The 13,751-nt window shown below is 40.8% G+C and overlaps 1 protein-coding gene across 2 annotated transcripts in view; it reads left to right on the forward strand.

Moving 5' to 3' along the window:
* AFF2 (ALF transcription elongation factor 2) overlaps positions 1–13,751 on the forward strand; it is a 340,529-nt gene that overhangs the window by 182,385 nt on the left and 144,393 nt on the right. For both annotated transcript variants that reach the window (XM_068411834.1, XM_068411835.1), the window contains one exon: positions 3,169–3,213. In XM_068411834.1, coding sequence (XP_068267935.1) covers positions 3,169–3,213 — 45 coding nt within the window. The remainder of the gene's footprint in view (positions 1–3,168; positions 3,214–13,751) is intronic.

A 13,751-nucleotide genomic window follows, 5' to 3' on the forward strand; every position in this document is an offset into this window, starting at 1 on the left:
CTAAACTACAGGAGGAAAGTGGCATTTTATTAATGGCAATTCTAATAATTTGTTATAGCACTAGTACTCGAGAAGGTGATGAATATTGGGTCTGCGTTGTTTCCTTCTGTCCTGATGAATCTATGCTTGGATGCCATGGTGTGCCATGTGGGCCTGCTTGCACTTGTTAGCTGAATGCAAGTGTTTATGGACAATTAAACTTGCAATTTTTGATTCACACTTTGAAAGGATGAGAGGTTGTTTTCTTTTTTTTCCAGGATAGACTTAAGTTTCTAATAGATCTGTGGCTTTCAAGTCTCTTATATTGTGCAACTGTAGCATGAATTTAGAAAAATTGTCTCATTTCTTTAGAAATCCATTAATAGTAATGTCCTGAAAGACTCTTACATTGATCTCGTCTCTGATAGCCATGTTGTAATAATTATTCTTTTAATGTTTGCATCAATCTAAATGTTTTCCTCTTTGTGCTAGCTCCTACTTGGATCTCCCTATATGACAATCACAGCACTTTGACATCGTGCATTACTTTAATACCAGTGATTCAAAACAAAGCAATGCCAAAGGGAACAAAAGTTCTGTCAAGCCATTAAAATCTTTGCCATTAACACAATTAAATTGATGCATGAGCATTTAAAGTTATTAGCAAGTGCTGCCAGCAGAAGCTGGTTGTGATTGCATAATATATAGTAGGCTTTATTAAAGTAAAGTGGTATGTTTATTGTTATTATCATCATTAGTTCTGAAGTAACATAAACTTAAACAGGGCTGTGAATTGGGAGAGGACTGTGAAACAAGTAAGAACATGCTCTGCCCTGGGTTAATAGTCAGGGACACAATTCAGACATTTCTAAACAAAGGAATACACATGGTATCTCGGCTAACCGTTGAAAATGGCATGTGTAATGGTAGGGAGGGGTGTTAAATAGAAAGGACTTCTGTATCTCTGCTGCGCTCACTCTTCCCAGTCTGACTCACTAGGCTGGGTTTTGGGCCACTCCTGTTGCTGCTGTGAGAGATTTTGTGGTTGGTGTGTACACTGCAAGCTTATTGGGGTGTATTTGTTTTGTTTTCTCGTATTCCAACATACTAATTTTTCAATGAAAAAAATCAGGAGTGTATTAGAGACATATGTACTCCCACTATCCCACTGCACGTTGCAGCAATACCCATGCTTGCTGATCTTTGGGTTAAAGTTAACTATATTCCTCACTGAATGAAGAGTTGGTATGAGGTCTGGAAAACACAGATTAGCGAAGAACTTACAGGTGTTGAGAGGGAAAAAAGTGATTTAAGTGAAAAGTAGGGGGATGAAGGAAGGCTAATGAAGTGCTGGAATATCAAGTCATGCAATACGAGGGTGGACTGCATGCCTATTGCAGTTAATGCTGACCATCCACTGGAAGTTCTCAGCCTAGGTTTGTTAGGTAGAATTTGAGCTGAGTAGAAACTGGGGACAAAAGGTAAGGCTCCTTTTTTGGTCAGTTGAATGTTTTTGAGTGATATTACGAAAAATTATAATCTATAGTTGCTGAAGCAGATAAAAATCACTAATATCCCTGCAATGTAGTCATATTCACTTGAGTACTTCTTTACCAAGATATTGATGAACTGTTGGAAATTCAGAGAACAGTGATGAAATAAGCCAAAGGGATGGCAAATCTTGTTTGTCAGGAATGAAGGTAAAAGTTGAACATACAGCATTTGAGAAGAGTGAAGTATAATTCTGCATGTCTGTGTGTGGTATAAGTGTGAAGGGAAGTAATGAATTATTTAGAGTAATGGGAAGAGCTCTACAGAGAGGCTGAGGTGGCACTGAAAGCAAAATTTGAACAATTATCACAAAAAAAGGCAAAATAGTTTACAACACTTCCGTATTTTATTAAGGGAGGGATGGGAGACGCATTTCCCTACAGTTTTGGGGTCAGACTAGCCACAGTACTAGAAGATACGGGGAAAAAGTGCCACATTAGCAGAGCGTGAACTTGGTGATCTAATAGGTCTTTCTGGTCTTTGACTTTTGTAGCTGTGTGGATTTATTCTTGAAGCTTAGTGCTGGCTGAAATAAAGGAAGAAAGCCACGCCATGGTCGGTGCTTTTGGTCAAGCTCTATAGAAGGTTAGGATGACAGGGATTAACTTTAGTCATGAATGTCTTTTACCAAACTAGTTACCGAGGGCAGTAAGGTAGAAGCATCAGGCTGAATATTTACGGTACAAAGCACGCACCTGTTTTTTGGTACCTTCATGAATATTGTCTCTTCCTCTGGTGATGTACCCCCGAACCCATCGTTAACTACCTGCAAGTGCTACAAAATGGTTGTACGTACGGGTCATTTCTGCTTGTTGTTTATGTAATTGTTCACAGTATTTAGGGGTTTTGTGGTCTTTGATGTCCTTGGAATGAGGGACTGTGGCAAATGCTGTAAGTACCATTTAAACAAGTATTTTCAACTGGAAGATGTTAAGGGCACTACTGTGTGTGTGCATGGGTATGGTTGTGTGCATAGATATATCGCATCTTTCTAAGGGGAGAAGGAATATCTTTCAAGCCTCTTGAGGTGGATTCCTGTGTGCTCTTCAGTCTTCAGAGGATACTTAACCTGCAACAGGCTGATGAAGTGAGGGACAACAAAATCAGCAGCCACCCTTATAGTCCAACCAGTATTTTACTACAGTATATATTTAAGTTTTAAGAGCTGTCTTGGCTGTTAGCCTATTAAGCTGTAGGATAAGATAGTTGATGATAACAGCTTTCTCCTAACCATTATTACCTCTGTCCTTCGCTGCAGTGTGCGGCAAGTTAAACCAAACCTCGCCTTCTCTCTGAAGGCTGCTGATAGGAGTAACAGTGGGATCTTCTTCAATTACAGAAGTTTCAGGCAATTCTACTGCCAGTTCTCAACTGTGAGGAAATCAGAGTACTTTATTGCTTCAAAACTGTCATTAGTAGCACAAAGCAGCACAGAAGAAAAAACCCAACTTTTGACAAAATGGATCGTGCTGATGATTTATGTTGATCTGAACTGGGAAATTTGGTAGGCAGCAAGCATGGATGCAGCAGCCTTCAAACAGAGGCAGTTGCTTGTTAGCTGTTCACCTGTGTGGTTATAGTCACTGAACTTTGCATCCAGCACCTGCCTAAACATTTCTTTTTTTTCTTTACCTCTAGGTTACCCTTCCCAATGACTCCAGCTGCGTGGAAGAAATCTTACGGGTGAGTAATACCCTTTGCTTTTGTACCTTTTGTATAATTGTAGTGCTGTTGTTTCATCTTTCATGGACAAGGGTTATATGGCTGTCTTTAACACTGTAGTTAAGTAATAACATATTAGTGGGTCTGTATTAAAGAGACACAGCCAAGTGGTAGGCCCAGGGTGCTCCTTAGTGAGGAACGTTAGTTCACCTAATACTCTGCATCTACCAGCTTGTCTCGGTCAGGATTCACACACATTCCTATTCTTTTTTAAGCTCTCAGTCTCTGTGAGTCTCTCCAGGACACATTTCCCTCCTACCCTGAGGTGGAGTCGCCTGAATTCTCCCACTCACAGACTGACCTACAGTCTTCCTCCCTCTTCCCCCAAACTACAGTTGCTCGTCATTCGTGGTTTTGTTGAAGACCTACAGACATTTTTTTCTGGGAGCTCTGGTCAGTGATTGAATACAGAAAATTCCAACAACCACTCCAAACTCTGCATGGCTTAATTGCAACAAGATCATGTAACGAGAAAAAGGGGAGTGTGCACAACAAGTTGTATAAATGTGAATCTGCCTTACTTTAAGTGTAAGATGGGCTTTTCCTCAGACACCCCAACTTTGGAGTCCCCTATTGGCAGTGAGATTTGTCTGGGGGCAGGTTTGCAACCCACCAGTCCCTATCCGGGATTTAGGTTTTTATCCTCATGGGTTGAGTTTCCCGTCTGTCAGAGCTACCTCCCTGGAACTGCCAGCCAATCTGCTGGTTTTCAGTGTAGAGGGGATAAAATTTCAGTAGGAATTTGTGCTGGCCGTGTCCTTATCACTAGGAGTAACTGGTGCAAACTAACCCAGACCTGAAATCATGTGTAACAATTGTGCCAACTTTCTTGCAAAGACATGGACTTATTCTTGCTTATAAAATAAAATAGGCTTCTCAGTATTCACTGCAATCCAGAGTTAAATAGTTTGGGAAACTTGCTCATGTTTTGCGTGCACACGTTCTCTTGGGATGCTATAGATGTCCTTATGGGTTGCCGGTGTTGCTGCAGAAGTATGTTGAACCAACAGGCAAGCGTGCGTGTGCAGACCTGCAGTAACAGCGCAGTATGCATCTGCATGTGCACCCAGCAGCACTGAATGCAAGGAAATAAATAAAATTTACTTTCAAACTTCAGAGTAAGCAGGTCTTTATTACTTATAGAACATTAAGGGAGCAAAAGCAAAGAAAATGTTGAAAGGCTGCACAAAATACGTGGTACATTTTAAATGTCTTCTTCCCCTGTTTATATATTTCAGTTAGGTTCATTACTATAGTTGGAATGAATGACTTCTTAGCTGGGGAAAGCAGTTGTTTTCCGTAAACAGCACCAAAAGGAAATGCGATGTAGCGAATTTCAGAGGTCAATCATCCAGGTGACAGTTTTAATGTGAGAACAGTGCATATAAATCACAGGAAGCAGAAATGTCTTTTTTCTAATCAAGAGGAGGTGATCCTATTTCCTACCCCATGATGGTAATTTGAGTCAACAAGCAGAGCCAGAATGTTCCAGGCTTCCTTCTGAAACCTGCTGAGATTGGTGCAGGACTTTCTGTTGTCTTCAGAGGACGGGGATGAACTGCAGAGTCCCTGCGGCCACAGCAGTACCTCCTGCCACCAGTAGGCTGTTAAACTTGGGGGGACTCTTGGGGTTGACAGAGAGGGAATTGGCAGGTTTCCATGTTTCTGGGATCTGTCTCACAAGGGCATGTAATGGGCGTCCAAAAAAGCAATACAAACCAGCAGATCTTTCTTGACTGCTGGGTGCAGATGCCTGGAGGCACCCCCCATGCCCTGCCTTGCCATCTAGCCATGAAGCAAACCCGTCAGCCATAGATGCAGGCATAGCCAGAAGCCATCTTGAGCGTCTGAAACCACCTATGCTGGGGAGCAGGTATGGGGTTGGCACGCCACAGGCAAGCATGGGATCTCAGCCATGGTTCGTCTGGCGTGCGTGCTCCCTCTCCACGTGCACAGCTCGGTAGGTTTGCATGCTGTTACATGGTGAGGGTGGCTTAGTATGCCATCGACGTGGCATTAGGCAGCTCTGGACGCTGACAGGCTGACTGCAGCCTTCTTGTAACCTGTCTGCAAGCAGGCTGTGGGCTGCCAGCAAGGCCCTGAGTATGTGAAAGCAGCAGATCACAGAGCTGCTTCTGGGGCTGCCCATCAAAGGCTGAGCAAACCCCAGTCCCAACTCGTTGCCTTCAGTGGTAGTGCTTTAGGCTTTCAACTTCGTATGGTGCTGAAGCACACATGGAAGTAGAAGTACCTGGAGTTTTGTGAATGACTTCGTTCTTCTCATTTATAATGCAGAATAAGCTAGTGGGAAATGTGTTTTGGCTGCATGCAGAGTATTGTTTTCTACTCGATAGGCAATGGAGAGAAAATAAGTAAGAGAATGTGATGCCTGGCAGTGGTCAAAATCCAGTCTTCAGGCTCCCCGTGGAAGCCCTGTGTCAGGAGATTCAGGCTGTCTGCTCCAGATGGAAGGATGACAATTAGTTTCAGCAGCGATTTGTGCTTTGAGAACCTGGATTAAGTTTCCAGCCCTAACAGATACTTTCTGGCCTTTTGGGGCTATTTTTGTAGGCTCTGAAGAGCCATTGGGAGTGTGGGCCTCAGCTCCCTGATGGCAGCTTCCCCAGGTTAAAAAAATAGGCTATTAACATTTCCATCCTGTCAGGGATGTTGCAGAGGTAAGCAAGAAGGATTAGAAGACAATTGAGTCCCAAAGGTAGACAGATGAGACTGTAATAACATGCATTTTGACCAACCAAACCACTGGCAACAACTGGCAATTTCTGCTCTGGGCTGTGTCCACTGCTGAGCTGTGCACCCCAAAGTGCTGGAGAAAAGTGCTGCTGCCTGTCTCACCCTGGCCCTGACAGCCTCCCTTGAGAGTATTTCATGCGTTGAAGTTTGCTTTTTTTTTTTTTTAAAGTCAGGGCATTAGGTGACTTAATTCCATTTCACCCCTCAGAAAGAGACAGTAACAGGTTTTTTTGCTAGGCTTTACAAGGAAGAGGGACCCAAGCTAAGATCTGTGACCTCTGATTTTACAGAGCTCTTTTTTTCAAGCTGAACTTGATTAATGGTTTCTATAATTGTAGAGGTTTGCAATTCCTAATCTCTGTCGTCTTTTTTTTTTTTTCTAGAAAAAAAAAAGTTTAATTGAGTTTATGGTCAAAAATTTTCAATCGAGTGAGGGGAAAGGTCCTGAGTCTGTTCAGAGCCGTGAGTCTTCAGAGACAAAATTTCCCAGTCCTTCAGATTTCCTGAGACACTTAGCCACTTATGTCATCTTGTGTTAATGCATTAAGGACTGTTCCTGATACTACAGCCAAAGGTTAATGGCAGACCAGTCTCCTGTTGATTTTGCTTTTCTAACAAGGATGGCTGAAAAGGTTGTTAAAAATAATAATAATAAAATAATCTCTCTTGTACAACTAAGGCCAAGCTGTAAAGGATAGTACAGGAGATTTGCATTTAATGAGGATTGTTAATACCAAATTGAAAGATGAAGGCGAATACACTGGTGGCTGGTACACGTTTTTCTGTTTCAAAATGTGGCTTATTTTTTTAAACCAATGTAATGGCTTTGAAAGTGTGGATAACATGGAAGACAGGCAATCAACAGTGTGTGTATGTAATTCACATGTTATTAAAATGAATTTAAATTAAGTTGTCACTTGCTATGTGCAGCCATTGAAAAATGAGTTCATTGAAATGTTGTGATACAAAGTGTAGATGGGGCAGGAGAACTGACATCTTAAACCAGTATCTGGAGGTGTTACTTGTGCCACTGGTACCAGTGCTTTACATCAGTGTGCCTTGCTGTCATCGCGCATTATGTGAACCATCGTGCTGGTCCAGGCATAAGGGTGTGTGTAGGTGTGACACTGAGTGCAAACTAGCAGCGATCCTTTTTCTGCCTATAGAGAGCACAGAAGGGACCTCCCTTAGCATTCGTTTGCCTCTGGGTGAAGAGGTGATAAGCATACAACATTACACAGGAAAGAAAGGAAATTTTATTTAACTACGTTTTCTTGAGGACTTGTAGTGTAAATTGAAACTTTGGGCTAGGTGTTTAAGCTAATCGATTAGATGTAATCCCACAGAAGTGAGGCTCTGGTCTGTACACGTAAAGCTTTTGTGTCTGTGTTGCTAACCATCTGGGCAGGCACTTCTCTCTAAAGATCTGTCCCTGCTTAGAGGAACAAAAGAATTCTTGTAGGTGAATATTTGCTGTAGTAAGGCATCAAGTAACTAGATGGACTTCTGATGTTATGTGGACAGCTGTGATATTAATGAAAAGCTTTCTACTCTGGAAGCAAAACAAATCCTAAATATAATTCAGATTGTAATTAGTATAAAAATGACTGGAGTTAAATGAACAAAGTCTATAATTTGTATGGTCTTTTGTTCTTCTGATGACTAGCTCATGTCTAATGACTTTGGAGAACATGTAAATTGATCAGCAGGTGAAAATGCCCCTGACTGGGCAAATTATGTGTAGTATTACCTTCCTCATGCCAATTGAAAGCACTAACGGGTTTAATATGTATCATCCATAGCTGAGGTGAGCTGTTCACAGAGCAAAATCAGACTGTAACAGATATAGCCCATTATTTGCCCCTCAGTAATTGTTTTCTCTTCTAAAATGCAAACAAACATTGAAGAAGGATGCTAAACCTAATTATAATAATAGTAATTTGAAAAATACAGGTACGCTGTCCAGTGTGGTTACAAATGCACTTAGTAGCTGACAGGCAGTTTAAATATTTTCATGTGGAATCTGGGGGCTTGCTGGGGAGGACATGATGTGAATTTAAAATTATTATCCAGACGTCACTGGACAAGTGAATAACGAGCTGACTGGCCTAGTAAATCATGAGAACCTGTCAAATGTGGGAACACGTTGGGGAGGAGATGATGTCAAGTAACAGTAACTTAGCAACCTGGCATTTAGCTGTCCAGAGAATGAGTAAGAGTAGCCACTTTTAAATAGCTGAGTAAATAAATGAATCCCTATATGTCTTAGGTGTGCTATAAAAATAGCCCAGCACCGTATGTTTTGTGTCAAGCTGCTTCTTTCTCCAGGATAAGGTGATTTATTATTTCTATTGAAATGAAAAAATGGATTGAAAAGTTAACCCTCGTGTAAATGTGTATCTGTGGCCTTTGTCCCTCGTCTGGCATGCAGCCTTTGGAAGCATGTAAGGAAGCGGTAATAGCCTGCTTTGAAAAAGGCAATATGTTACAAGTGTAGGGTTTTTTTTTTCCTTTAGACTTTGCTTAGGTACAAGAAGATTTGAATGGATAAAAACAATTAATTTCTTAGCAATTTCCAGGCTATTGCATTTTCAGCTTTTTATCACCGTTTTCTCAATGGAGGCAGAACCAGTTTCTGCTCTCACATCAAAATAAATCAAGGCGTAATTCCACTGACCTCTGATCTCATCTGAGTTCATTGAATTCTTCTTTCTCCCACACTGGTATAAATTGGCAGCAGCTCCACTTAACATTGCTGTTGCTGTTATTAAATAAAAAGGAATTACCCCTGCATTACTGTAGGTATACATAAAAGCAGCAACTAGTCCTTTGCTTTGATGACTCTCTAGATGTAGTCTCACTCCAGAAAATGGAAATGCTGAGTAGTTCTTTGAGAACAGCTCATTCCTGGTTTGGTAGGTGATCAGCTCAATTCTCGTCTCAATACCACCACAAGCACTCAGCAGCAATTCCAGGAAGGTCAAAAGAAGCCTTTTCCCAGCATTTTGTGCGTTGTCCAGCTGTATACACACAGGCATGGTGAGATCAATAGTTGGGGTCATTTGAGGACAGCCTGGTGTAGGCTTGAAGTGCAAAAGGCTCTTTGGGAGCTGGAGAATGCAGGCTTAGGTCTTCCCAGTCTAGAGCAGACCCTTAACACAGAGGCTCACCTTGGCTGCTGAGAGTCACACCTGAACGCAGCAGAACAGGATTATTCAAGTTTTTGGCCATTCACTTTTACGGTGACAACATTATGGTGCCACACATGAGAAAAGCACCTCAAAAGCGTTATCCCAGAGCTGTCTATATTAACTGGAAGGTACATACTATAGAAAACTCAGAGCTAACTTTAGGCTAGCTGAGTAGGAGGTTGGCCTGAGTCAATGCTCAAGCACTTAGCTTATGCAGTTGGTTTTGTGGGCCACCTTTACACTGCTGACATGGCACAGGTTAGGTATGAGAGGAGTTCGCTTGTAGTGTAGATATACGCTATAAATCTGCTTTGTGCTGCCAGATCAACGCAAAGCAGACTTCATACTGTTGGGGAGGTGATGGGGAGAAAAGGTTGACTGTCTGATCTGACAAATAATGTGTGGGTGTGCAGTGTTTCCTGTATTCGAAAGGTGGTTTGCACCTGCCTGTTACAGGGATAAATGCCTCTTCAAGATGTAAGGCAGCAAAAGATTAGACCTTTGTCAGGACAGACAAGCAAGGTCTGATTCCAGCCTGCAGGCACATCTATCAAATAAAGGTTTTATTTTCGTAGCAGTATTAAAGAAATTATTTAGCAAAGAACTTTGAAATGTAAAATCTGATCATTATGTGGGTCTGTTGCAGCCTGTCTACACTGTAACAATAAAAAAAGATTACAAAAGGTATTCAGGAAAGGAGAGAGAGATTGCAGTGCGCCTATTTCAAACTCACTGTTCAATTCTGTTTTCTTATCTCCTTAACCATAATATTTTAACATATATTTTTGTACTGCCAAATTGAAATATTGCTGATTTCAGTAGTATTATATAATTCTGCTATCATTACCAGATTTACTATTGCTACTAAAATTGCTGTAACGTGAGTTGACATCACAAGGGTTTGGACACGTATTACTGCTCCTGGAGAGAACAAAAGCACTCTTATGAGAAATGAATGACCAAAAGAAAAAGTGTTAATTCTTATCTGTTTCCCAAGCTCTTCAGCATCATTCCTGCACCAAAACAACCACTTTTTAGTTTCTCTTCCTCATTGACAGTCACCTCAGAAATGATTGACTATGTATTGCAACATGTTACATGCTCAGCATCCTCACTGATTCAGTACTCTGTTATGATAAAAATAATGGTATTTTATGAGACTATACAAAACAGTTTTTTAAAAGCCAGTTCAAACAATAAATTAATTCAAGCAAACTCATTGTCTTGGAGGAAAAGATAGTAAGTTTTGCAACTTCTGCAGAAGATCAGGTGCGCCCTCTGCGGCACTTAAAAGTTTTGGTCACTTCATATGCTACTTTTTCAAATACCTCTAAGTTTTGTAGTTCCAGAAATAACTGGAAGTGAAAGAGACAAAAAATATGGGAAAAGAAGTTGATGGGGTCTTGTAGTTGAATGGAGAGTATCATAAAACTTAAGATTCCTACTCCAGATTTGTAGACCCATGGGACCTGACTTCCCATCCCTTTTCATCACTGTAAATAAAGAGTAACTCCCTTATCTTTGGGTGAAAGTGTGAGAGAAAACAGACCCAGGGAATCTGGGATGTCAGATCAACTTTGACCTTTTGTATGTTCCCATGAACAAAAAAGGCCCCAAGTCCTGAACTCGATGGAAAATTTTAAACACTTCTGCAGTGTTATAGTGTTTGGCTCTAGCTGTACCAGGTATCCTCCCTTAAGGACCTTGTGGGCTGCACGAATTTATGCTATATAAAAACATGATTAGGAACTTCAGAGCCTGTTGTGTGCCTGTCTTGGAGTACTGCTGCCGATTCCAAAATATCCGGTAACAACAACTACTGGCACAGTATGCAGTGAGGTCAAGCAGAAAAGCCATCTGAAGCCCCTGTACTCCACTTACACATCTTACTGCCAAAGTATTAAAGAAAAAAATCTAGTCCTAGTTTGAAATATAGGTAGTAGAATATTCCTCTGGTCTCAGATTAATCATTTCTGTTATTTCATCTTGTCCTGTCAAAATGAAACATGGTTAAATATGGGCATTGAGTGTTTAAACTGCTAGCAATGTTACCTTTCATTTAAGTAGATTAATAATGTGTACTCTACATAACAAATTGCTTTAGGCACAGAATGAAGACATTGAAAACATATTAAAATCGAGTTAGGCTTTCTGAAATGAATGCATGCTTTAGGAACAATTCTGGTTTGAAATGACAAAGTCTATAGCATCTTCTGTGGCTCTTTATCTCACAAAAGGGAAGGGCTCCATTTTTGCAGCCCTTGGGGCAAGTGTTGTGTGTTTTAAGTCCTGGTAGGAAGCCTCCCCATAAGTCAGCACTGCTGAAGAAGCTAGTGGGGCCCGTGAAGGATAAGTTGGCCATATGTCGTTAGTCAAGAGAAACAGAGATGGGAAAAGGCTAGACAGACTTGCAGTGTCTGAGGGAAGACAGGGCTGGAAGATGTAACTAAATGAATCTTCAGAAAGAGTTTCAAGAGCTCTTCTCTTTGAAATTGTCCTCTAAAGTTTCAGCTGGCCATGACAAACAAAACCTAAAAAAGTTCATTGATGTTTTAAAAAATATATGTAAGGAAAGAACTAGAGAAATGAAAAAAAATGGACCAAAAAGGGGCCAGATACTTGAGGCATGTTCAGTTTCACTGCTTTAACTATACCCACCATGTTGCAACCTTTGATGGTTCACTGCTCTTGTGCTGTTAGAAGGAAAATAAAACAACAGGACGAAGGTGACACCTGGAGTAAACCTGAAGTTAGAACTTTGAATCTTATTGTTGCTCTCAGAGGAAATGGGTGGAAGTATTCTGTTACAGCAGATACCAGGAATATATGTTGCCATTTTCTTCAAGTACTGCAGTCTAAATTTAACCCAAGCCGCTTCTCATCTCTTCATCTTAAGGCAAGAACACCAACTGAGTTATGGGCCAAGAAGTATTTCTCCATGAGAGCCCCCCTGGATGAGCAGGTGGACTTTTCCTTTGGAAGAGGCATGTGGTGACATGCTGTCAGCCTTGCCAGCCTCCATGGGGTTCGTGGAAGCAGCCTAACATGGGAAGGCAGTCTTGCAGTCATCATTTGTCTTAAGTTCAAGTTATTACACATTCTGTAGGGAGAATAGTTCTAGAAGCTACCGTTTTGAGGGGAGCAATTTATGTCTTTGCTACTTGCCATTGATCTATAGGCTTTAATACTGTCATGCAACATAGTCAGTGGAGCTCTTTCTGGAGGTGTCTGCCTTCTTACCTGTGGAGATTGTTTCCACTGTCAAAGTCTTCAGAATACACCACTTCACACCTGCCAGTAAAAGACTGTTATGGTCCATCTTCCCATCTCTTTGAACATCCTCTCAGTAAATGTTTGAATACATAGACTCAGATAAAACATCCTACCTTTAGTCTTCCTTTATAATCTTGAGATGCCCCTTTGCTCCAGTGTATCCTTCAATGAAAAGGGGAAATAGAACCTCACCCACACTGCCATCGTGCTGCGAAGTTAAATTAGTTGCTAGCAAAATGCATTGAGGTCCTCAGCTGGAATTATTGGTGTTATAATTGTGCAAAAGCAAAGCTCAATCAGATATTTAAAATGATACTACATACTGTGGCTTATCCATTTCTATAGAGAATTTCTAACATTTCTTTAAGGAAAGCGCATCATTGAATTTAATGTTCTGAGAAACCTTATGAACTTCCAATCTATTTTAGCCATATATTTCAAATTGTGCTTATAATTGTGTTTTTTATTGGATAAGTAAGATCCTTTTAATTTCTTAATACAGTACAGGGGTTTTAATACACATTTGAGAAGAATGCACACTGTGGATTGGAGGCACTTTTGAGCGTTTTCAAATTGTCACAGTAAAATTGTCACATTTGTTTAATTAGCCTGTAGATCCTGCCACATTGATTTATGTCAGCTGTGTAACTATTTCTTTGGATAGCTAGAAAATCTGACCAGAATGCTTTTCTTTTTTTTTTTCCTTTTTTTTTTTTCCTCGCATTTCTTTTTTATTTAAAAGCAGTCATACAGGCACCCAGCTTTGCAGAAGTCAGCTGAAGAAAATACCATGCTGTAGCATTAGAAAGGAGGATGGTTTTATTAGTTCAAGGCGTTGAGGTGTTTGTTGACCATTGTTCAGAGGCAAGAGATAAAAACTGACGACAAACGAGAATCTGAAGTTCAGACCTAAGTGCCCAGATTTATGTTTGTTCAACAATTCTGCATGCACTGTTTATTCTACCAGTTGCAAGTGTTACTATATTGCCTCCCAGGGCTCCTAGGGCGAGGGCTCTCATGTGGGTGTCACTAGAAACCCTGTTCTCAACAGTTTACAGCTCTTCTTTAAATATTTCCTCTATTCCAAAATTTCTGTGCAACGTCTAAGTAAATATTTTTCGGGGGAGGTGGAAATAATACCTACCAGTACTTTGCAGGTTGAAACAGGAACAACATGGACACATGGACTTAGGAGACTTGTGTGAGTTGCTAATGGGAAAAAAAAAGGGCAGGGTAACATTCATTGCATTTGCTGCTGGTTCAGTGAGTGACTTCAGGCAT

Source organism: Nyctibius grandis, chromosome 13, assembly GCF_013368605.1.
Source record: "Nyctibius grandis isolate bNycGra1 chromosome 13, bNycGra1.pri, whole genome shotgun sequence".
Taxonomy (NCBI): Eukaryota; Metazoa; Chordata; class Aves; order Nyctibiiformes; family Nyctibiidae; genus Nyctibius; species Nyctibius grandis.